This window comes from Lytechinus variegatus, chromosome 1 (genome assembly GCF_018143015.1).
Source record: "Lytechinus variegatus isolate NC3 chromosome 1, Lvar_3.0, whole genome shotgun sequence".
Classification (NCBI taxonomy): Eukaryota; Metazoa; Echinodermata; class Echinoidea; order Temnopleuroida; family Toxopneustidae; genus Lytechinus; species Lytechinus variegatus.
The window spans coordinates 87,567,049-87,593,247 of NC_054740.1; the positions used below are offsets into that span (position 1 = coordinate 87,567,049).

General features: G+C 35.1%; 2 protein-coding genes across 3 annotated transcripts in view; one reads left to right on the plus strand and one right to left on the minus strand.

The window, feature by feature from the left end:
* Positions 1-14,391, minus strand: part of LOC121426795 (pre-mRNA-processing factor 6-like) — a 25,821-nt gene extending 11,430 nt beyond the window's left edge. The window contains exons 1-13 of the mRNA XM_041623196.1: positions 14,269-14,391; positions 7,133-7,192; positions 6,739-6,835; positions 6,315-6,433; positions 5,681-5,759; positions 5,353-5,447; positions 4,266-4,470; positions 3,444-3,603; positions 3,065-3,192; positions 2,315-2,441; positions 1,806-1,924; positions 1,153-1,315; positions 138-246 (exon numbers count right to left, since the gene is read on the minus strand). Coding sequence (XP_041479130.1) covers positions 138-246; positions 1,153-1,315; positions 1,806-1,924; positions 2,315-2,441; positions 3,065-3,192; positions 3,444-3,603; positions 4,266-4,470; positions 5,353-5,447; positions 5,681-5,759; positions 6,315-6,433; positions 6,739-6,835; positions 7,133-7,192; positions 14,269-14,360 — 1,553 coding nt within the window. The 5' untranslated portion in view covers positions 14,361-14,391. The remainder of the gene's footprint in view (positions 1-137; positions 247-1,152; positions 1,316-1,805; positions 1,925-2,314; positions 2,442-3,064; positions 3,193-3,443; positions 3,604-4,265; positions 4,471-5,352; positions 5,448-5,680; positions 5,760-6,314; positions 6,434-6,738; positions 6,836-7,132; positions 7,193-14,268) is intronic.
* A 166-nt stretch (positions 14,392-14,557) lies between these two features.
* LOC121426805 (MICOS complex subunit MIC27-like) lies at positions 14,558-23,977 on the plus strand. 2 transcript variants are annotated; one of them, XM_041623212.1, is made up of 6 exons: positions 14,558-14,678; positions 16,900-17,142; positions 17,577-17,631; positions 18,648-18,743; positions 19,277-19,431; positions 22,661-23,977. In XM_041623212.1, the coding sequence occupies exons 1-6, from the start codon at positions 14,667-14,669 to the stop codon at positions 22,820-22,822; spliced, it is 723 nt and encodes a 240-aa protein (XP_041479146.1). In that variant the 5' UTR covers positions 14,558-14,666; the 3' UTR covers positions 22,823-23,977. The 2 variants fall into 2 exon arrangements, with proteins under 2 accessions (XP_041479146.1, XP_041479140.1); XM_041623206.1 differs by having other exon boundaries at positions 14,560-14,678; positions 19,277-19,434.
* Positions 23,978-26,199: the final 2,222 nt, after the last annotated feature.

The window sequence follows — 26,199 nt, forward strand, 5'->3', positions numbered from 1 at the left end:
CACAATTCATTGCCCAAGTCATGTTGTCATCCATGTATAAATCATTCAACCAATCTATCTGTGCATCATTAAAGTCATCCATCAATAAAACAATCACTTAATTTATTCATCTTTCCACTAAGCTAATTCATACTTACATAATAGATTGACATGTTCCTACACTGCTTGCCTTCTCACATTCTTCTGCATCTTCTATCCATTGTTCTCTGTTGATCTCCACCATGTTTGCTTTCAGAGAAGTGATTGCTAACAAAAACAACATTTAAACAAATGTCCAATCATGTTTAAATACAATACAAATTATCCAACTAAGTATGAAATAATACGTTGGCAAAGCATGAGTGATTAATAGTGAAAATAAACATTTTAATTGTATAACTTCCATTATATTGAACTTTATATTCCTTGCTATAGGATTGGTAAAGAATTAGTCACGTGAAAGAAGGTAAATTTCAGTTTGTCCAATAACGGTCACTAGCAGTGATGGAAATTTTGAGTTTCACTCATTACTTCAGCCCATAGGGTCAATACGCGTAATAAATTTGAGCATGCGAGAAATGAAGAGGTCATTGCCCCTCAATTTTTTGGTGCATCCATCTCCACTATTCTCCATCATCAGCATTGACGATTAAGATGCACGCGTAGTGTACTTAACTGCAAGCAGTAAAACTCTGCGCAAAAGTGCATTGCCCCTCAATTTTTGTTGTGACGGTAGAATTCCCTTGTGAGGTCACAATAAATCTTACTAGAGCATGATCTAGATGCTTGTGTAGTTTACATACGTGCTAGCATAAAAATCACCTCTTAATTTCAGGTGATGATGATGATTAAGATGATGTGAATGTATCGGTATTCCTGAGATTCAATAGGCCCCAAGAATCTTGGGCAGCATCATGAGCATTGGCATAGATTCCTGCAGCAAACCCATCATTCCAGGGTGAGTGAGGGTATCCATAGTGTTGTCCCCCCCCCACCACTTGAATAATGTGACATGTGCTGACGCCCGTGATCATGAGCAAAATGTTTGAGATAGTCTATGTGTGTAAAAACTCTGCACTGTTATTAGTTAATTTGATTGCTATTACTTTCAATTATATTTATCCATGATTTATTACGCCACTGTAATTTCAAATTTGAAACTTTTTTGTTTACCTCTGTCAATGATCTTCTTCACATTGCCCAAATTATTGTTGGCTTCCTCCAGTTTGGCAGCTGAAATCCATATCTTTCTGTCAGTGGGAATGTTCTCTCTGGCTTTGTTAAGTACTCTCCTGGCATTGTCATAAGGTTCCAATTTGGCAAGGGCTAACCATAACTAAATGTAGGCATACAAAGATAAGTTTAAAAGGTTTTACCTCCCTCATAGGGCAAGTAAGAGGACATGGCTACCTGCTAAATGATATTGATGCCCAGTAAGTCACAGTACCCAGGACCAATACTGACAACAAATATCATCATTACCATAATTATCAGTAATATACATGTAAACATCATTATTTCATGATCATTATCACTAATATCATTTTTACCATTTTCATCAAAGCTATCATCAAAATCAACATCACTGTGCAAAGAAGATGATGAACATCATAAATATCATCATTATTTCTATCATGGAAGTCATCATAACTATCATCATCATCATCATCATCATCATCATCATCATCATCACCATCATCACCATCATCATCATCTTCATCATCTTCATCATCATCATCATCATCATCACTATCATCTTCTTCATCATCATAATAATCATCATCATTCTCCTCCACATCCTCATCATCATCAGATCCTAGACTCACCTCCACACTTGATGAACAGCATTCTACAGCTCTACTGAGCAAGATCTTGGCTTCTTCTGGTTCTTCTAATTCCACAGCAGCCTTCCAAAGTCTGACTGAGTTGGGAACATGTTCTAAGGCTGGACAACAGGGGAAATAAATCAAACGTTTCATTTATATGCTGGAAGACTAAGTGTTACATACATTTTGACTATAAAAATATTACATTAAAATTTAATGTGTTACAGATATCATCCCTTATAAAACTAATAATATCCTATATACTGTACCTAGGGTAGCCTACAAACCTACCGTCACAGTTGACCCTGTGTTTTATGATACATATAATCAACCTTCTCTGTTCCATCATTCCATGTTTAGATGGTTCCATCTTTCAATTCTTTGGTGTGACTTTGCAGGTAATATAGTCTATTTATGAGAAGGGACCATCATAAACTTAACAATCATGCCTGGTTACCAATGCAAAATCTTAAGTTTAAACAAAATACAACTGATATCTTCACACATACCTTTCCTGTAGACCTTTCTCTTAGCCCTTGTATCGACTTCTATTGCAGCGGCTCTAATCCAAATACGTACAGAGTCAGGGAGGTTACGCACTGCCTGAGCTATCACTGCTTTAGCAGTATCTCCAGGCTGATGAAAAATACAAAAGAAAAATTGTTGGATAATAGGTGAGGCAATGGGTACCGGCAGGAATTGCTCAAAAAGCTGTGAGCACCAGAATCAGTAGACTAGCTTAGCCGTGGTAATATACATGTAGGATCGTCTTGAGCACCTAACAGGGTGGATATGTGCGCTATAAAAATCTTATATTCTAATATCATTTTATTTTTTATAGTAAAACAATGAAAACATATTATAGGTCATAGTATTGCCAATACAAGAACATGGTTTTTATTTCACCTGGAAATATTATCCGCTTCTCAATCTATATGTATGAGATACTGAAGCTGGAAATGTCTATCCAATTATAATTTATGGCTAATGTAGTGAAGGAAGGCCAAAATTCTTTGTATCTCTTTCATGCCACTGATTGTGGTGTCAACTAGTAATCTTTCTCCCAATCCATCTCATGGAATAGAAGTAAATTCAATACAAATCGTCCATGTGATCCTCAATCTTCATTATCATTTTCAGAGGGAAATACTGTGTGATTTCATACATATCACCATCATTGCAAATGACACTGCCTTCACATTAAATTTCTTCCCATGGAATTCTTTTTCCTGCCTAATACTAGTTGACCAAGTTCTTACCTGTAACCTAGATGCCTCTAGCCAGAGTTCTTCACTACGAGGACATACTTCAGTCCCTTTCATGATGGTGTTTCTAGCTGCCTGCAGTTTACCAGTCACTTCTTCAAGACGAGCAGATGCAATCCAGGCTTAATCAAAATGTAAGAAAAAAATGAAATTATCATCAACCCAAATCCACCGGGTATTGTCCATTTTTATTTTATTTACAGTGCAAAATTTCAGCATACATAGCACATTTGTATTCAAATATACTTTTCAGGAAATTCTAAATTGCTTTTATTCACAAATTTTTTTATAAAATTAAGAATTCTAACAAGGTATAATTATTTACACCAGTCATATTTCATTTCATTCACTTTTCCAATCTTAAGACTTATACCTGGAGGATGATTAGGGTTTGTCTCTCTGACAGCCTTCAACCACTGCCTGGCTTTCTTGACATCGGATATATCACCAGCATATGAGGGCAGCATACTCTGAAGATCAGTAAGGTAGCCTTTGGGATCAACGACAGTCTGACCATCCACAGAATCTGATACCTGATTGATAACATCAAACACAGAGAGAAATAATGTAATTGCAACAAACAAATTGTAGCCCATGACCACCTAAGATGGGCTATGAAATAATAGACTAATAAATCGGACAATGGTCATGGCAAATGTAAACAAGCTATTAATTGTTATTCATTCAAAATATATACCACATCCATGTAAATATATAAATTGCCATGGCTGGACCTCATGCCCTAGAAATTCAAATCTTGCTATTTAATATCACTCTCAACACAAAATTAAAGTTCATGATGAATATTATGAAGGTTGCCAATACTAGGCACTTAAGGCGATCGCACACCTTACGATTGGTCTGCAGCCAGATTTCAGAATAAAATGCAGTAGAATTCGATGCTAATATTGAGACTTGGAATATCTAACTGTGTAATGTTCTAAATCATTGTACGTTTTAATACTTATGTTCAAATCTGTGACTATGCTATGTTCAAATCTGTGACTATGCTATCATCCTTCTTTGAATAAAAGCGAATTTAATATCAAGTCGTAATGACATCATAGCAGTCGTACGATTGGCTACGATTTGAAGGTATTGTATTATGTCCCACCTAACCATGCATTTCAACAGAAAAACAAACAATTACACACATGAACACACATATGCTGACAAAGACACAGTATCATCTAACCTGATTGAGTTTGACTCCCATGAGTGTGTTCCTTGCTTCACCAACCTTCCTCAGATCATACTCTCCTGATGGGGTGAGCATACCCGGTGTCATGGCGCCTGGGAAAGGTGTCTTGATACCCTTCTGTACCTGTGCATCCATGGTGGTAGAGGTACCCTGACCCAAGGCATGTTTTGCCAAGAAGCTGTCTGGTACTGGGGTCATTCTGCAATTTAACAAGAGCAATGGTCATGACCTTGTAGTACGTAGTGTAGATTACATAATGAAGTACAGCACATTTCAATGTTCTTGAGTGAAAGGTATCAGGGTCCACCCATATTAGACCTTGATACAAAGTTTCAGCAAAGTCTGTATATTGACTTGAAATTGCATTTCATACTTTATCTTGACAGAGTACCGGTATTACTGTATTTGACCTTATCACCCCAAATCTAAATTTCATAATTTGTAAATTATGAAATTTCATGAAATCTTCTCTATCAGTAAATAACTTCATATGGTCACATGAATGGAAATTCTATATACACAATGCTTCCAGCAGACCTTCAAACAGAATAAAACTTGCTTTCTAATAGAAATGAGAAAAAAGAAAAAACAAGAAGTAAATCAAACAAAGGGTTCAAATTCCAGCCACGGCATGTTTTCCTTCATCAAGAAATTTATCGATATTGTGCTGCACCCAACCCAGGTGAGATGGATGGTTACCTGGTAGGATTAATTCCTTGAAAACATATTGTATTTGAAGCAGCATCAAACACATGCTAAACTGTGTTAACAGATTTAGATTTTCTACTAAACATTGCCAAATGATTTGATTTAGGTTTTTTAATGATGTATGATTTTGTTTTCGTGAATTTTGTTTAATAAAAAATGTTTGCTGTAGTTTTGTAATCAAATTGTTACTTTGGCCCATGAAATTTTGTTTCCCAGAAAATTCTGTATTCTACCAGAATTCCATGAAGTAATTGTTTTCCATATCACGGAAAACTAGGGATATTTGTAGTTTCCCACATTTGAAACAGCATCTAGTAAATTGCAAGACTGAATGGATACCATACCTTCATGATTAAAGGTCTTCAAAACTTACTTGTCAGCCCTTGGATTTCTCTGATGTTTATTACGAGCATCACCGACAGTTGGAATACTATTCCAGTCATCCTCTGTCACCTCTGCAAGTTTTCTCTAAATTTCATATTTTACAAACAAAAATATCAAAGTGTGGTGAACAAGTCTATCTACAAGCAATCATCTATCTTTACCAGTAAAACATAATAATGAATTTTCTTGTGTTTCAAATTTTCATAAACTAACCACAGTTATGGTTTTAGAATATAGTATCATTCCAATGAATAGAAAACTATGAAATTTCACAACTGGAAGATATGTGAATTCCTACAGTTAGATCAGAAAGTCACCTTGAGGTCGGAGAACTGTTGCTGAATCTTGGGTCTTTCCTGACGATACCTCTCAATTTCTTCCCGAAGTCGCTTCTCCCTGTCAAAAAAATAAATTGGAAAACGGGATAAGAAATGCAGCGAATACCATTTCATCTAACTTGTATGTACTGTACACCTAACCTGTGCATGGATGGACAAATACTTTCAATTTAGTTCGAAGTTAAACTACAGCCTTGAAGCATATATAACGAAAATGTATATCAAATACAAAGTTCATAAAGATAAGGACTAAACATTGTGACTAGCATTATTTGCATAAAGGAACAAAGTTTATCTCTGCTTTACTTTCACTTTCTCAATGAGCACACAATGGTGCAAACTGTGAGTGCCGACCTGTGCTCTTGAGTTGATTAATTTACATTTTACGTAATTTCACATTTCAATAATACTTGTCTTTGATAATCATCCAGTGTTTGTAAATGTGTTACATGTATGGAGCCCTTACTACAAGCTCTTGCTTCTTTGGACTCCCATTTTTTTTCCCACTTGGTATTGTTTTGATGTATTGTTCTTTGAATTAATGTAAATTTACCTTGTTTTTTAGAAATGGTTGAATTAAATGAACTGAATTGAAAGTTCACTGTTGTCTTACCTTCTTTCTTTGCGCTTCTCATCCATACGTTTGTCAATAGCATCATACACTGCATCAGCTTCTTCATCATCTTTCTCATAAGGTCCTGAATTGAAGAGACTTCCACCATATCCTGTAAACTTTATTTGAAAAAATAAGTGTGTCTTTTTTAGTTTCTTCCAGTGTAATCTTTCTCTTCATTAGATAATCTCTAGGACTTTCTAAAAGTTGATTTTCAGTAGAAATATATGCAAACTTTCATTCAAAGCAGGTGATACACGATATGGTTTTGACAATGTTTAACAAATTGAAACCAGGAATGCTTTAAGTCAATCAGATAATTGTAGACTCGTAAATATCTATTTCTGGCTACCGATAGTTATTACACTGAATTAAACATTACAATAACTGTCAATATGTATCTGGCACTAAATTTTTATCATACTTCATCAAAGTTGTTGTCATTCAAGTCTTCATCATCACTAGCATTCTCATCATCATCTTTCTTCTTTTTCTTCTTAGGGGCTGGATGACGGTCATCGCTGTATGAGTGAACCAAAACAAAAATAAACAATATTATTAAACATACTTATAAAGACTTCTGAAATATTTGGTTTACCTGACCTCAAAAATATATATGCACAATCTTTTAACAGTCAAATTGTACTTGTAAAGCTTATTATACAATATTCAAAATGTCAAGTATAATCTATACTAGTACAGTAATGAATGCTTTGCCAGTCAACTTGACAAAAACACTTGTTTTACCCCCAATTTCTTGATATGGCAGTCTATTGAAATTGTTTCAATTCTTCTGGATTATAAAACTATTTATTTACCTTATGTCATTGGCTTCCCTGGCTGGACCAATATCAGACCGAGTTGTAAAACCAGTAGCTCTGTAGGAAAAATAGAAATAATAATTATGTATATATTAAGTACTTTTTTCATCATCCCCCTCTCTGATCAGTTTTTTTTTTATAATTAAATAAACAAAACAACTTTTGATCTTGGGGTCTTTCTCCAAACAGATGATAGAAGAAACAAATGCTGCAGAGGTAGATCTAAATTAACAATGAGATGACGGAGACCCACTTTCTTTATCCTTAAGAGAGGTGATTTATTTCAGGAAAAGGCCGAACTGGCATGACTGGCGGTAGCTAGTCAAATATGACTGGCCGCCATTACCCAACAAACAACAACAACGTATATCACCTCACAAGTCTGACTGAGCCCACTTGTTCACTGCAACCATCCTGCTGTGGGGAATCTACAGGTAGGACTATGGTATGCCAATGCTGTACATAGCACACACTTTAAAAAATCATTAAAATATCACTTTTGAGACCAAAATTACTATAATTTCCATACAGTTGCGATTTATTTTTCATTAGTAACTTGGGAATAATTTTTGTATTCACCAGAGCGCTCAAAAACTTGAATTTTGGGCATATTTTTGTGTACGCACTCTATTAGTGGAAAGTAATTATGGCAAGAAAATTTTCATTTTTCAATCTCTATTTTTAATTAAGAAAAAATAATTTAAAGAATCAAATTTACGTAAGAGCCAAGTTATATGATGAAATGCTGTATTGGAAACTGCCAGTGTAAAAAAAATCAAGCATTTGTCCCATAGAAAAAGAGAAAATAAGCCAAAATTGCCACCCTTATTTTGCCACACACATGACACATGGAGATATAACTGAGAACAAGGTTATATAACCTTGTTCATTGAATGAGTGACTGAGTCCGAGGTTGGGCTGACGAAACCGAAACGGTTTAATATCGGCACGTCCGAGGCGAGGCTCAGACTCAGATCATGGCCAGCCGTAGACCAAAAGCTTCGGTCTCTGTTATGTTCTTCAGCTGAACTCTGTTGGCCTCACTCACGAAATAAAGAGACCGGGGGCCCGTTTCTCAACACTTGGACAAGTTAGTCTTATCTTTATCCACAAACCACGGAGTTAGTTCCAATCTTACTAAACCTGTTTCACGAAAGGCTTCCTAACTAAAATACCTTGATATCGATACTATCGGTAAAAAGAGCAGACGAGACGTAGCCTTAGTCACAAAATAGCATAATTTTCAAAAAGAAAAATTATGACAAAATTGCAAATATTGTGATGAATTGGGAATTACATCTTTTAAAAATAATAGCACAGGTAAATTATGCATCATACATACTTAGACCTTTAAGACTGGGGCATTCAATTGCTGAAAAATTGAATTATGAATAATTTATTTCATGACTAAAAAAAATCACATGTGGACGTTGAGATGGGTACCCCCGGGATATCCAATTTTAATAGTTTACGAAAGTAAACCATAACGGTTTTATTTGTAAAATTATGATAATTATACAATGTTTTACGATTCAAACCATCATCGAAATATAGTTTAACATTATTCTTTTATAAATCTTTGATACTGATCTTACGATTTGACAAATTCTATGCATAAATTAAAGATTATAATTTATCCAAATGTCAATAGGGTCTGAAAACGACAAATACAAGTCCAGTTATGGATGGCCTGACGTGGTAGAATTTCTATCGATTAAATTATTTTACTATTTCAAAATGAATGGTTTTGTGGCGTTGTACCAACAGTTTTCATAGTTACTTTGTATTACAATGATCATTGAATGCATTATCCCACTTATTTTGGGATGTAATTTCAACCTCTGTGATTGATTACGTAAGATCATAATTTTTAAATTTCTCGACAATTTTGCATGTCATAGTCTACCCACGTGATGCCACTACGTCATTAAGAAAGAAGTTATGACAGGTTCGGAGGTGTCATAAATATTTAGTGAGGTTGTTGTACCCGATCTTGGTAAAGAGGGCTTCGTGAAACGGTTAGCGGACAAGTAGCTCACTATCTCCGATTTAGTCAAGAAGTTAGACTTATGACAGTGTTGAGAAACGGGCCCCGGAGTTCTAGCGCGATCTGTACAGGGGACTCAATGACAATGCCATGGCCATATGTTTGTGTAGGGCCTACTTAAGATCGGATAAAACGGGGAAGTGATTTTGCGCAACAGCCGAGGTAAGTCACTGTTTTGTTCCTTTTAACTTGATTTTTCTCCGTTTTTTGGCAATTAATGCATGGGCCAAGATTGCCCCGGGGACCCCGACACGTCTTCAGACAGTGTCGGGGTCCTGAGTTCCACCATGTATTCTCACCGGAGTACAAAACTTCGCGATGTTTGGCATTAGAAAACCGGTGATAATAATGAATTAAAAATCTAACGATGAATATCAATCTTACCTAAACAAACTGTTCCTAAATCAGCTTAACTTTCAATTAAAACTGATGTATACAATTCCAAGAAATCCTTCGAAAGAACGTCAATTTTCGGACTTTTGTTCCAATCGCGAGATCGCCATGTTTGAAGAAAGTGAAAATAGTTTCTGCGCATGCGTATATAAATATTCATAAGATGACGTCTCTACCTTTACAAAACAGTTTAATGAATATGCATGTAAGTCAAAACTTTCGGCAAGTCGCCTCGTGATTTAGGCATGTAATTCAATACCATTTTTTCATTTTAATTTGAAAAAAAAATCTGTATTAATGAAAAAAATAATTTATTTCATATATATTGCTATTTTGTTACATTCTGTGTTTTTATAATATATATTTTTTTATTTGTCATTTGTTATAAACTTATATTTCTTTCTCCTTTTCATTCTTTTTATGCTTTGTTTATGGGAAGGGGGGGGGGAGCATGACTGTTCTCTTGGTGTGTGTGTGTTTTATATACTGAACAAATAAAATTTACGAATAGCATGATTTTTTTTTATAATTATATTAAGAGATATCTAGATCATGTAGAAACTTTTAGTCTGTATTATGATTATTCCCTTTGTGATTATGAGATATTAAAGAAATAGTTACAGATTCTAATTTTACATTTAGAATAACGATTTTCTTAAATATGAATCCTGATTTTATTGATGTTATTCGTCTTTTTCACTTGTAATAGCAATTAGGAAGGAATGAATATGATTTTAAATGAAAGGACATACTGAAAAACAACTTTGCCTCCTTTTAAAATAAATATCAAGATATTGTAAAGAATAAATAATTATGATTAAAAAAAAAATTCTGCCGCTTTGATAATCTCTAATCACCATGGCAGTAGCATAGGTTTTTTTAATCACCCCCCTTCTAAAGAAAATTGATACGAAACAATCTCCAATTTTATGTTGAAGACCCTTTTGTGCTTGTCAAATTCACATTAAAAACATCCAACTCACTGCCGGATCCGGGGGGGGGGGGCAAAGCCGGCTCGTCCTCCCCCCTTGAGAAGCATAATGAAAATTTGTGAAAATGGTGTTAAAACCGTACTGTGCCCCCTCCCCCTTTTTTTCTTGTCAAATTTTTTCGGGCCAAATAATTTTTTTTTTTGTTAAAAAGATTTCTTTCATTTTGTTTTATTTGGCTTAGCAATTTTTTTTCCTGGACGAAATTTCCTTAATTTTGGTTGGAAAACCTTTCTTCTTTTTTTTTTGCTCGTCAAATTTTTTCATTGGAAAAATTTGCCCCCCTTTTGAAAATCATGGTTCCGCCCCTAATTGAGCTCATTTATATGAAGTGCTTACACTGTCAAAAAATAATTTAAAGAAAATTATTTATTGTGTGAATTGTGCAGTAGTTGTTTAAACATTTTAAATAAGTGTTTAAAATCTTAAACAATCAATCTTTAATTATTGATTTGATATTTGAATTTAATTATTGATAATCAAATTTTGAATTTAATGTGTTGTTTAAGATTTTAAATACTTGTTTAAACAATTGTGTGATTCGTGTCGTAAACAGCGTTTTTTCAATCATTTTTAACAGTGTATTTGAATGATTAGGAACAAAAAGTGACAAGCAAAATATCAAATTAATGGCGCAAAATAGGCGACAGGAGATTGATGACATATGAACTTCCATCATCTAGTAATATTGTATTTTTTTCACAATTTTTATAACTGCCCCTTTACATGCTCATGATAAGGCCGTCTGTGGCCCCAAATAAATGCACTATAGTAAAGAGCTGAAAAGCGGAAGAAGTAGCCTTTGTGGGTAATTGACATCATTGTTATTATATAGTTTACCGCCCTTACCTAGGGATCGGAAAAGTTGGTATTGATCAATTTGAAGAAATATATTACTTTGACCTGTAATCTTAATACAAGTTCCGTTCCCAAATATTATATTTAAAAACTTGATGCCGCAACGAAACAAAATAGCATTAAGCCGAGATGGGAAAACGGGGAAAGGTAAACAAAGGAGAAAACTATATTTTCATGATTTCCTCGCAAACTTGCGCGGAAGCAAATATTTATAGAGAAAGAAAATCCCGCAAAGCTATCTTTTTCGCCATTGCTTTCCCCTTCGCTCTCACCATTTCTCATGTTCTTTTTTTGGGGGGGGGCGTTAGGATGGGGAAGGCCACCCCACCGCCTCCTTGCGACGCACTTGTTATAGAAAAATGGAAAAGGAACATGACAAAGGCCTGACTTTTATTGGGATGTTATGACAAAATCTATCACAAAATTTGATTTCTGCATCAATACTTCAGTGGTACTGCAGTAGAAATATAGATAAGCTGATTTAGTGTCATCATTATTATTCATTAATTCTTATAAGCAAAACAATTAAGATAAAGAACGGGACGTATTCGAGAAAAGCGCCTCTTGGATGCCAGGAAAACAATCAGATAAGCAAGATTCCCGGCGAATTTATGCATCCTATATGTAATGACCAAATTCAATTCTTTGCAATTACAGGCCTATATCCCTCAGAGCTTTATATACTCAATGATTGAGGCTTAAAGAATGCCATCAAGATGAAAGATTACATAGTAATCTAGAAACAAACATGAATTTTAATCATATTTCATGATCATCTTATATTCTCCGTTCAAACAAATTACAAATCGATATTGATATAAGCATCAATAGTATATGAAAATTGTTGGATGATAATGAGATTAGCATATATTTTCATTTCATTTATTTATTTTAAATTCTATTTAAAACATGCAACATACAATTCAAACTAACAGAACGATTCATGCATGCACAGTATACAAAATAAATAAAATGAAAAACAAGAGAGAAAGAACAAAATTAAAATATGTGAGAGCCAGCATTGGATTCCGTGATGTCTTTAAAATCATTTCACATCACGGAGTCCTCTAGATTCTAGGCTAAGTCAGCGCAGACCTTTCAGTTGCTGGGTTCCAGAAAATGGGCATCAATATCTTAAAGAGATGATTTGCTGATCACTCAATAATTTTGATCAACGAATATTTTCACAAGCGTACCTAAGAGGGGGGGGGTAGACAGCCCCCCCCTCTGACGAGTCATAACTAATGCAATGGACGTACCCCTGCCCCCATGACGAATCACAACTGATCCCGACGAGCCACAAGTGCCCCCTCTTTTGAACTTGTAGACCTTTTTTTTTCTTATTTGCTTGTCAATTTTTTTTCTGGTACGAAATCATTTATTTCTGGTTGAGACAAGTTTTCTTTTTTTTGCTTGTCAAATTTTTGGGCAGACGAATTTGCCCCCCCCCCCCACGGAAAATTCTGGGTACGCCCCTGAAAATATTTCTTAAATAATTTATTTCTTCGCTTGTTTATTTACCTCTATCTGTAGATTTCTATAATAATAATAATGATAAAAAAATTGTAGTACGACACCATGAGTATTATCTCTCGAAAACAAAGAAGACAAGAAGAAAATTAGAGACAAAAAAGCGAAGAAAAAAAATGAAGAATAAAAAAGAAAAACAAAAGGCAAAAACTAAAAAAAAGGGAAGAAAAAAAAAACCGACCCAAAAATGAAGAGAAGGTAGGGGAACAAAATAACGAGAATAAAAAAAAGGGCGAAGCAAAATAAATTAGAACAGAAGAAAAGAAAAAAAATGAAGGAGAAAGAAAGAAAAAACAAATAATTCAAAAGAAAATATATTTCTTTCAAAGAAAAAACCAAGGCCGTATGTTGACTGGTTATCAGGCAAAGGGAAAACCAAGACTTTACGGAACTAGACTCATGAATATTCATGTAATCTTTCTCCGACGTATCGAATGATAGCCTTTTGTCGGGGCCTTAAGTTATATTTTCTATATGGGTTTTAGTGCTATTGGCAAATCTGATGAACATACGAACTTACTGAAATTCACACATATTACGCATATTCAATTATTATTTTATTTTTTAAGTATATTTTTCTTTTATTGTTTGTTTTTGTTTTTTCGCCTGTTTGCTGACAAAAATCAAATTTATCCCGTTGCCTCGTCAAAAGGCTATATCGATCCTCCATTGGTTCCTGTACAAACGACTTTTAATGCACGTCGGAAAAACATCCCTCCATTTTTGCCTAGTTTTGGGACATTACTTCTTCGTTTTGAGGATTGTGAATATTCCGGCTTAAGTTGTAAGTATGTATTGATTCCTTCATTTCAATTTCTTACCATATTATTAATAATCATTAAATTCCCGAATCTCTTTTGGCCGATCCGGTCCGGATCCGGTGAACTTGGGTGAAGCTATTCGCAGCCCGAACACAGTACGTGTTCGGGCTGCCGCAGTAAGGGCCAAGAGGGAATTTTGGTCGCGTTCATTTTAAAAATTTTTATTCATTATTAAAGACAAAAACTGAAGAGCCCCGACCGGGGGATTTTGCATTGCAAGTCCCCTAATGGTGGATGCACGATAGCGAGCCGTCTGTGTACGAGGGAAAAAAAATGTTAAAAAACTCCTCGAAACAGACGGCGCGGCTGCCAGCTGTCTAGGCCAGCCGTAGCAAGCGAGGCCCGACCGCGGCCGGGGCAGGCAAGGCTAGGGTGAGGCTCAGGTTACGGTGGCGAGTCAATGCTATGTCCAGATATCGAACTGATAAATGTACGGTACACTGGCGCTCATTGACTAGTCTAAAAAGGAACAATATACCGTATTTATGTACATACCCTCTACCCAATCCAGGAACATAGCCCAATGGAGCGGGCATGTTCATGAATTCCCGACGTTTCTTGTTGACGAGTGCTCCAGGAGCTGCCATCTTGAACAGATATCGACTCGATTTACTCGGGTAACCCGGATATTTGGTACGTACCGGTACCGGTACTAGCGGAGCCCGGTGGAGAGATCAGTGAGCCCGAGCACAGAAATACAATACTAGTACACGAAAAATTCCTTGAGCCCGAGCCCGATCCGTATCGGTTCACGTACACGGTTCGGTTAGTTGATCCACGAATTGTCTTTGAGACTGGGTCTGACTGACTGAGCTGAGTCGAAGTCGAAGTTAAATCAAATTCCACTACTAGTTTACTAGATCTAGATGTACTAAAGGCCCTGTAATTCAGCAATGTCTAGACAGGTATAGTAATTCCATACAGTGTATGTACAAAATTTATGATGCCGTTTATTTCTGAGACTGAATACTGAGCGAAATTTGCCAAGTTCTAAAAACAGTTTCTTCAACGAGTGGGACTGAGTGAGACTGCATGAAATCATGTAGGGGGGGGGGGCATGCCCTACATCTGCCCACAATTTGTTTCTGAGACTGAGCTCAGTGGCGGACCGTGACCCGGAGGAGACAAAGCATTGGGGGGGGGCACAGCATTGTTCACAGACAATCAGTAGAGGCGCACGGCCAATATTGGAGACTGTCTCCAATGTGGGAAATTATCTCCAATATATCAGAGACTTTTGTAAAGAATTTGGCCTTTTGGGTATCCAATTTCAGAGACAGTCTCCAGTTTTGGAGACTAATTTCCTTTGTTTACAATTGCGGCAAAAGGATTACCTTGGCGGCAAATAAAAATGTGATAAGCAGATTCCTCATGACAAATTACCCCTTTCGACCGTCTAAAAATTCACTGTCTACTTTTGTTTTGATAAGGATTTTTGTTGTCAATCACACACAAAACAAATGGGGCTTCTGACCTCAGTGAGACAAAATTTTGGGTGGAAAAAATCATGCTTTTGTTGGTGTTGTTTCTTTTGTCCTTTTGCAAAGCAAGTCTCCAATGTGGGAGATTGTCTCCCCTATTGGAGAGAGTCTCCCATATTGGCCATGCGCCTCTACTGACAATGCAGTGCCCCCCTCCCAACATGCCCAATGCTTTGTCTCCTCCGGGTCACGGTCCGCTATTGCCCCGGGGACCCCGACACGTCTGAAGACAGTGTCGGGGAAACACAGCACGTGTTCGGGCTGCCGCAGGCGCAGTAAGGTCCGCTACTGACTGAGCTGAGTCAAACTGAATCAAATTCTCTACGAGATCTAGAGGGGGTGGGGGCACTTAGATTGACGAATGGATACCATGCGCGACCCCACTAAAAAGGATGTGTCTTTTTTGTTTCAAGTCAAGAAGACAAGATAGGTACTAAGGTAGGGCCACCCATCACCCATGCCATGGCATGGCCATGGGTATAGGCCTAGTGAGTGATTGTATTACCGACCGGCCTTGTATTACCGAACGTGCGCATCATCAAATATGCTCAAATCTTTGCAACATCCTTCCAAAGGGAACTTGAATAGAAAAATGATGAAAAATTATCAAAAACACAATTTCAAAGTCTTTATATCCTCAAAACAATAAAATAAAATAGCTCATCAGTGACTTTGTTGTTTTCCCAACTTTTCCCATAGAAACACACGTTCGGTAATATAATACCTTTTTCAAGTGACCAAAAATTTCACTTGTGAAGAGAGATCTGATTGGAAGCTGATGTAGAAGAAGGCATGGACCTAATTCGCCTGTTTTCTCTATACGCAGAGAGAGGGCGCGCGATATTATTTGATAAACTTGCTTGCTGGTTGCATCCTAGGCGCTCACTGTAGTCTCTCTGTGAGTGAATCAATCTCTTAATTATTGACATGTGCTTAATTAAGATTATCAAATCTAGTACAGTCCCTCACATCTATTGGTTTCTGGCTCCAAAGTCAAAAGGGAAAATTAAATCTTGGCACCAGCACATGTCAAATTTAGGGTGTGCTACTCAGTGTTTTTTTTTTTTTTTTACTTGCACTTGATTAACAATTGAACGCAAATTTCTTGCAATGCTTCTTTATTCTGGACCACTTTGCAATATCATTACAAAGAAAATTTAAATGGAAGATGAAAAAAAGGGCCCCCCAAAATAAATTTCAACAAGTTAATATCTTTTCTTTTCTCAAATGATAACAATAATTGATCAGTGACCTTGTTAATTTTTCCCACAGAAAAGACAAGTTCAGTAAATACAATTCCATTTTCAAGTGATCATTTATTTCACATACAAACATTGATGAGATTGTGGGACAAAGAATATTGATAAAACAGTCCCTTGATCACTCATTGCCAATAAAAAAACCCATTAAGGGTGGACCAGTTTTATGTTGATCTGCAAGTCAAAACCAGGATTTTTTAATGGATCATAAATGAATGTAGTTAAACATTTATTGTTTTTGTTGTAATGATATTTTAAAGACATTTTTTAGTGTTTGATTTATGTTGTATAGAATCAACACAAACAAGGTGGTTGCATACTGCAAGTAACTTTCATTGTAATCTTTATGATGCAAGTATCTAATTTTCATGCCTGAAATTTAACAGGTATTTGTAGCATTGAGGTACGGTTCCATGCCTATTCTGGGGCTAGGCCTCCTTCAAGTCAGAGCTGGTGAAAGTCCAGGTGAGGACATGACCCCAACAACCTTGGTAAAGCCTAAAGATTTTCCAGTATATAGTGAACCCAAGCAAACCGAATATCAGCTGATACCTGAAGGACCTAGTGCTTTGAGGGACATGGTGGGCTCAGTAAGGGAACAGATATGGAGGTTCTCAGACACTTTCCATGTAAGTTAAATCAAGATGGGGTGGTCAGTGATTAATAGCTCTCTGCTCAGCTCCTTGTCAGAGAGGGTGTGGGCGATTTTCATTGTCTTAAGGTACTACTTTAAGATTTTCAAATATACATGTATTCGCAAAAACACAGGAATGAGAATATTTAATAAAGTGATACTCAAAAGCAATGTCATGGACAGACATTTTTAAACAATATATAATTTTAGAATTTTTTTTTTTTACTCATGCATGAGGATTAAAGAAATTACTTGGGAAAACAGATACATAATTCATTGAAAACTGTCTTAGCCTATTGCTTTTTATATTTTCATGGAGAAGTTTTCTCGTAGTTCGCATTAAAAATAAAATTAAAGTGTCATTGATCACTAGTCAGGTCGTACAAGAAAATCATTTACACTTCTTCTGTTTCTTTTTGCCTCACATAGGGAGCCATCAGTTTTACTCAAAGAACATACAAAACAGCAGAGGAGACATCGAAAAGTAAGAATTTCTATTTTTCAACTTTACCCAGGCTATATTCACAGATGTTCAATATTTCAAATATCAAGACTAATGAATTTTAGGGCCATTCTCCAAGAATGACGTTATATTTCTGTAAAATGGGAGTAGAGAAAATATTATTCAAAACTTAAACTATTACAAATCAGTTTTGTTTTTGGATGTTATGGTTTTATGCAGGTGTCTCATGCATTAATAACTTATTATTCTGAGCCAAGTTAACATAGCAAACATAAATCTTGCATTTCAATTTTTACTCTTTCAATTTATTGTATTCCTTTGTTTCACAGGGCTCTTTCATTGTAAATCATTTTACTTATGAAAATATTGTTCCTTTATGCCATTTTAAAGTATATTCTTCTAATTCTATTTTTTCATAAAAAGTTCAGTTGTATAAAGTCTCTTATTTTAAACTCAAATTTGTACAACAGCAAAAGTACCCCCCTCCCTTAGCCGTGTTCCATGTGTTTAAGCTATTATGGTGATATTCACAAAATAGCCAGGCTTTTTCAATCTCAAATTCTGCATTGGGGGTCAATTTGACCACACCCTTCAAATCTTGGCTGTGGAAGGTCCAAATAATACTACATTTTGTAGGCATTAATACATTAGTAAAGGTTATCACTATTTGGGGGGGGGGGTAGTGGAGTAGTTAACAACAAACACACCATAAATCTGGTCTAAGTTATCCTTGGTCAACATAATCATTGATATGGGAATATCCATTTATGTTGGTTATCAATTATGGAACAATTATTTGTGGATCTTCCTAGATTGAATTCAATTCAATTTATTCAACCATCAAAAGGATAAACAGTTCAAGATAAAAGATTTAAAAAGTAATGGAAAAACAAAACAAAACAAATAGATGGCTCGGAGACCCAGGAGAAGCAATGCTTATAAAAAAATAATTGTCACATGCAGGAACATGATTATTTTAACTCGAGTCTAATGCTGTTTACTGGTTTTTATTTTGGTATTTCAATTATATTTTGAAGGTGTGATTCAATTCATCAAAACAGAGGAAGGATTCTACCCCAGGGCGGGGGTCATCTCCATTGCTGGCCTTGCTGGTCTTGTCTTGGCAAGGAAAGGTATAATTGATCAATTAATCTTGTAGTAATATGAAATCAATCATCTAGGGGTTATGAAATCAAAACCCAAGGGTGAGGTTAATCTTGAAGGTTGCTCATTTGTGTAACTTTTTAGATCAAAGAAATTAAACTTGCTCTGTTGTTTTTTATAATGATGAATCTGAGTAAGACTTATGAAAAGAAATAAAAGTTTCTGAAGTTCAGTCGCAAAAATAATCATCATACACCTGAAATATGTGTTAATTTCCAAGACTTGTACCTGATATGATAATTGATAGAAACTTTGCATGATAAAGGCATCTTATAAAGAAATTAATGTAACACTAAAACATTTGTGGTCCAATGTCTTTACATTACTATAAATTTCTGAACATCGTATACCCAGACTCCTGTTAGTATAAGCAATATTGTGATGAAAATAATATCATAGTGCTGACTTTCTACTTTTCTTAGTTGCAGTACCAGTTTCCTCTGTACAAAATGCAAATCAGATAATCAACAACTTTTAATACAACCATTCTCCTTCTATCCAGGTGGATTCATCAGGAAGGTTGTATATTCTGGTGGTTTGATGACAGCTACTGCTTCACTGTGTTATCCATACCAGGCAGTTAGGATAGGCAAGGCCGAGATTGAATGGGTTAAAACCAAAGCTGCAGACCTCTATAAAGGAGACACATCAAGTCCTGCTGTAAGTTTGGAAATTGAATTATTTGATGCACTTCAAGCTTTGAAATTGGTCCAGAGCTTGTCATAAGAAGGATTCATAAGAAAAATCAGGAAAACTTAAAGCCATAACTCATTAATTTGACACCACCGTGATGTCTTCATTTTTCTATTCTAATGATGGTTTGCACCGTTATCAATGTGAAACGGTACTCTCATCATAGACCCATCCAAGCGAGGTATCAATTAATTTGCCCTGGAGAGGCAGGGATATCTCTGACATGCCTCCCATACATGTAGTTGCAACATCATCTTTTAGAAACAAATTAATCTCTGTGACATCTCCGTCAGTTATGGAGACGTTTTGGAGATTGGAAGCACCTCCAAGCAGATTTGTAAAAATCCAACATGTTCTTGCAACTACTTGGAGACTAATTTTCAGGCGACATGTTGGAGATGACACCGTGGGGTACCCCCATTAGCCCTTCATAGTTCCCAAAATGATTTTCTAAAGGCTGAATAAGTGTGTATTTATTTGATGTGGATTATAAACATAGCCATATTCAATATAATGATAATGTTTGTTGATCTTTCTACTTCAGATGTCAAAGACAAAAGCACCTATATGTGATACTTTTTTTTTTCTCTAAAAATAATTTTATTGTTAAATAATCAAATGTAATAATTACATAAAATATAAACGATATCATACTAAGCATGGAATATTTTCTTTAACAATACTGTTTTAAAAAATACACAAATTTTTACTTTTACAATGCTTCTGTATTTCCAAATGATTGCAAATCAACCTTTTGAATAAACGAAGTATACCATACTCATGAAATCTGCAACTCTGACTTTCTGTTCAAAGAAAAAAAATTGAAATAAAAATAATTCCTTGCAGACATAGTAAGAATATTCAAAATTCTATACTTGTTGTTTTAACTCATATCCTTTTATCAAAGTAGCAGTATTAAATTCAAAATTAATATCTCCAACTTCATACACAATGCTACTAAATTTTTCCAAAATAATTGTGTTTTCTTACGGTCCGTTACAAATAAACAAATACTGTCTTCTGAACATGAAGGATAATCTCTTAACTTCCATTTATACAAATTATATCTAGGAGGTAAAAGAATTATGTAATAACTTATAATTAAACTCTGTTATTCTGTTTTCTTTGACAGCTTGTGAATTTCTTCAGCTTTAGGCTTTTGAATTAAGAGTGTCAAATGACTTTGAAACACTTTTCCTATTCACATTCATCAAAATATTCTGTAAAATGTCTCCATTTTTAGTTTGATGAATCTCAAAATATAACTCATACAGGTTCTTTTTCCAAACATTCGGTATGGCATTCATTAGGATATTATACTCCTGAAAATGACTTCCATACTTTTTAAAATAAAAATTCTATTTCCTTTAGTGATTTACCTTTGGAATCGAGAATAATGTCTTTTACGTTCAGAATTCCAATATCTAACTACTTTTTTTAAACAATACAGTCAGACTGCAGGTCCCAAAAAGTGGCTTCTTTCATCCAAGTGATATTCATGACTTGAGTTGTTTTGCATATTTAATGAGCTTGATGCGGACCAAAACACCTCTTTTCATTCGGTCATTGCTGCTCTAATTGTGCATCAAATTTCATGAATTTGGTACCATTGTAAAGAAGAATCATTCTTTCAGGTCATGTGTTTGGATTTATTCAAAGATTTTGTAATATAGGTTAAAATTTTGATCTAAAATATGCTACAAAATAAATATTTTCACCTGACAAAAGCTGCTATTTTAACACTTTGTTTATGTTTGAGCCCAAATGATTTTTATATCATGATAAAGCTGAATATGTATGCTTTGAAATGATATAGGTTTCAAAATAAGAATTGGTTTAATCGGGTCAAGATCACACTTTTCATTTGCCAAGTACATAAAGCAGTTTGAAAACAAGAATACTGCACTCTGATTAGTCAAAGAGACCACCCAGTGGCAAATTCCAACGGTTCCAGTGCCTGGGTTCGTGGGAAGGTCACACTTCCCATGTGGTAATCTCCTCAAATACCCCGCGCCTGTTGTTCTGTGAACCTTATCCAGCCAATCAGGACTCTGGATTTCATGCAAGTACAAAATTTCAGAAATCTCGTCTTGTACCTTGGTGGGAAAAGTGTGATCTTGACCCAATTAAAAGGTGCCGCATATCAAGAGTGGCATTGTGATAAAGTACAGAAGTTCAGCTTCATGGTGATATAGATATCATTGAGGCTCAAAATAAAAAGTTTTGCACAATTTGCAAAAGAAAACAGAGGAAGAAAATTCAGTTTTGAGGCACACTTTCAGGCCAGAAATTTACTTATTTAACAAAATATTGTTTACAAATTAAATGACCAATATGAAAGAGTAACTTTTACTCTATCTGATGGTGCAATATTGTTTCATTTAACTTGAGGTTAAAACAGGTAAATTCTTAGAGAAAGAAAATCTCATGAATCACGAGATTTTGCAAGGAGGAGGATTCAGCCACGAGATGATTTGGATGAATCTGGCCTTTTTGCTCATTAGCATAGGGACCTGCGGTCTGACTGAATACATTTCCATTACGATCTTTTATATTCGTGTATAATCACAACTTTTCCTTCTCGATCTGAATGTTTTGAAAACCTGTTTCCTTTGAACAGTTTGCTTAAAGTTCAACCAAGAGTAAATAATGTATGTGATACTTGATATGAGAGATAATACATAATGGTGAAATGAGAAGTCAAACAGATATTTTTACAGACCCATTTAAATGCCTGAGTAGTAAACTTAAACTTGTAACAGTCTTATGTTCAGTCTTCAGTGTAAATTATGCATAAATTATGCATAGACTGTAATATCATTTTTTATATGGATGTAATATGTATGCACGTCTGTATTTATACATTTATTATTAATGAATGCTGCTTATTCTTATCTTTCCCATACTTCTCTTTTCTATATTCTTTTCTTTTCTGTCCCTTATTCTCCTTCCTTCTCCGTAACACAACAACTAAATTCTTAATTTTGTAACTTTTTAAGTAATGTGTCATTTAATTGTGCTGTGTTATATTATGATTCAGTTTCTGTATGACATGCTGATTTTGTTACTTGTAAAGCAAACAGTATCAGCCTTTGGGCTGCATGTTTTGTTTTTTTAATAAACCAGTTCAATTCAATTCAATTCAAAACTTATTTGTAAATTGTGTATTTGTTTTGTTTCTTTAAATATGTAGGTTGAAAAAGTTGCAGCTACTGAAGTGAAGAAGGAAGATGAATCAGAGAGCTCTAATCAAGAAGATTCTTTGAAGACAGATGAAAGTACATCAAATGCTAGTCTAGAAGACCATGGACAGTCAAAACCAGAAGATAAAGACATGTACACTACCAGAAGCTGAGTGCATGACCTCTAACCTGAACTTTGAACTTTGTTGGAGTGTTACTCAGATTGAATACTGATGCATGGCATAACTTTGCTCTATTTAAATTCATTGTGTGTGGATAAAGGGAGATGGAGGCATCAATAATACTGAGACATGTAATCATTGGGACAGGACTTGTGCCCAGTCTATTCAGGATGTAATATTTCATATAGTATTATAACTAAAAATCATTACTAAAAAACAATTTAAACTCACAACACATCATGGTAACCTATAGATCATCATGATTCAATATATTCAAGCTGTTCTTTGCCCTGCTGTGAAAATTGCGAGTTTAAACAGAACTTGATAAAGTCAACTGAGACACAACTTTCAGATATGTATACATGCAATGACTAAAATATGTGAATTTTTGAGGGTTTTTTTTTTCTTCTCATCCATTTTGGCCCCTGGCCTATGTATACTAATGTATCTGATTTATAACAAATTGTATGGAGTCCTTTCTTTTTTAAAGTGAAAAAAAAATGATAATTTCCATTTCTGAGATCAAAGGGAAGGTTTATTATGGCATTACTAGTCTTTATTACAGCTTCGGACTCCCAAAACATACGCATGTGTGTGTATAAATGAAGAATAGTTGAAAAACTTCAAAATATTTTCAGCCTACTATATATTCTGGGTTGTTTTTTTAAACATGTAAGATAGGGTGGTCATAGTGGGGAACTTCTAAAAGAAATAAATGTAAGATGCTCTGCTAGCATGGAAGTGCTTAAGTCTCATGGTTCTGACACTGCTTATCAGAAAGAGGGTATTGTGTCCCTGCCATGGCATTTATATCCATTTGCAAGAAATCCTGCCTAGGTGATGTGAATGGATGCATCAGGACAACTTTCAATGTACACTGTTAAAAAGGGCAGGCTGAGCTAAAATAATCAAGTTGAAACCCCTATATTGTGTCTCAGAATACACATTAGCAAACATTAAGTAACAACCTGATCAAACAAGGCTATAAACAAGCAGCCATTTCAATATTTAATTGATGCTTTAATTTGAGGAGCAATTATGAATTAAGAAATGGGGCTGATACTTTGTGTGTATATTCTATTCTATAGCTTGCAAAGCAGAACTTTGTTAGCCAATGATAATTTCAATAAAGAAGCTACATTAAAATTACCAATGCAAGTGTTGCAATGTTTCTTAATATAATTGGTACTGGTAAAAATATGAATGTTCAGCTTAATGCATAACATATTTTTCATCTCACATTGAAAAAATTTGAATAACACCCCATCTTTTTTGACCGTCTCTGCCTCTTCTCTCATTTCCTTGTCTCGTCTCCCCCCCATCCTTTCCATCTCTACCTCTTTTTTCTCCCCATTTCTGCTTCCCATTTTTCTTCCCTGAACTAATTGACTATATTCACTCTTCACTTTTATTCATTTTGTCCACACCACAAGAAAAAACTTTGAAGATTTTTTTTTAGAAATATCATTTTACTGTGATAGAAAAATACATGAGCCACATCAATGGACAACACTAATGTCACTTTGAGATATACATAACTCACACATAAAGATAGATTCTGATGTAGAGTACCACATAGAAATACATGTCTTCACACAGCTACATATGATTGCCTAAAAATATTTTGCAAAATTGATTACTGTAAAAACTTTAAAAGCTGAAAGACAAGAGTTTGCAGTACTAATATATCAAGGTGTTTGTATCCAAAAATAAAAATAATGAATTGAAGTATTCAAGGCGTCCTTGACTAAAAATCTATTTCCAATATTTCTTCAATATGTCACTGGTGTTTTGAAACATAGTGCAAATATATATTTCCTATTCAATAACTAAAATTGACAATGACATCTGTGAATGATAACATATTTACTGTGGGAATACACATCGATAAATCAGATTGGATCATTGAACAGTGGCAAATAATTGTTTTTTTATGTTCCCAGAAAAATAATACTCTAATATAAGATGTCCTGTAATTTCAAAGAAGGATACATATGTGAAAAATAAAATGTATATGTTAGCACTTTAAGCCCTGCGCACACTACAAGATCATTTGCAATCCAATTTCCAAAGAAATATTGGCATATGATATGAACATTTAAACCTATAAAAACTTAATGATCAAAGTTCTGAATAATTGTAAGGGTGCTAGATAGAAATTCCAGTCTATTTTTAACCTCACTGAAGGTCACTTGAAAATGATTTGGACTCTGACCAAAAAGGCATGTAGTCAGGTCCAGATTTGAGAAAAGTAGACTGCCTTAGGCAAATCGTGTTAATGCTGAATTGAGAAGTGCTTTAACATAATTTGAGGGCGCTGAGTCCAAATTTGCTGTTTGCCAACCTTGATTTTGATGTTGAAATCCTCAAATTAGCAAAAACAAAATGGCCGCCATTCTTCACCCATTTTTACTCTATTCTGACCCCCACAACTTGTAACAAAAATGTTTGTCAACGGTTTTTGGTATTATTTGATCCCCAAAATTACATACTAAAAATCCACCAAAATCCGTATCCGGGAAAGTGGTTATTTTCAAGATGGCGTCTAAGATGGCCGCCATTAACCGAAAATCAAAATAACCGGCACTTTATCCTAGACACCTTTTACGGTGCATACATGTATTCAGTGGTGGAGGGCGAAAAAGGAGAGTGAACATAAGCACTCAAGGGTACCTGAAAATCCAAGATTGTGTAAAAATGGCTGCCATGGCCTAAAAATTTATAATTCATCTTTTACGTATTTTAGTGTCTTTTATTTGGGTTATATCTATTGGTGATTTCAAGGGTCAAGAAGTAAACGGGGCAAGAAGTAAACTGGGACAAGTTGCAAGGAAGTCAACAGTCCACTATGTCCAAAAATCCAAGATGGCTTTCAAATTTGGAGTCTAAAATAGCTGTTGTTCTCTAAAAACCCCCAAACCTGACATAGTTTAATACCTGCCTTGGGCATAGGTGTCTAACCCATGGTTTAATGGGTCAAGAAATACGTTGGGACAAGTAAAAAAGACAGTCTATGGTCCTCCATGTCCAAAAATCCAGGATGGCTTGCAAAAATGGAGTATAAAATGTCTGTCATTAATTACAAACCGACACAGTTTGTTTAATAAGCGCATGGAGAATATGATTTTTTCAGTATAACGCATGGTTTAAAGGGCCAAGTGTTAGATTGGAACAAGTTACAAGGACAGTTAGTGGTTCCATTATGTCCAAAAATCCATAATGGCTTCCAAAATTGGAGCCTATAAAGGCCATTCTCACCGAGAAACTGACATAGTTTGTTTAGTATCAGCCTGGGCTATATGATTTTGGTGTTTAACCCATGGTTTAAAGGGTCAAGTAATAAATAAGGACAAGTTACAAGGACAGTC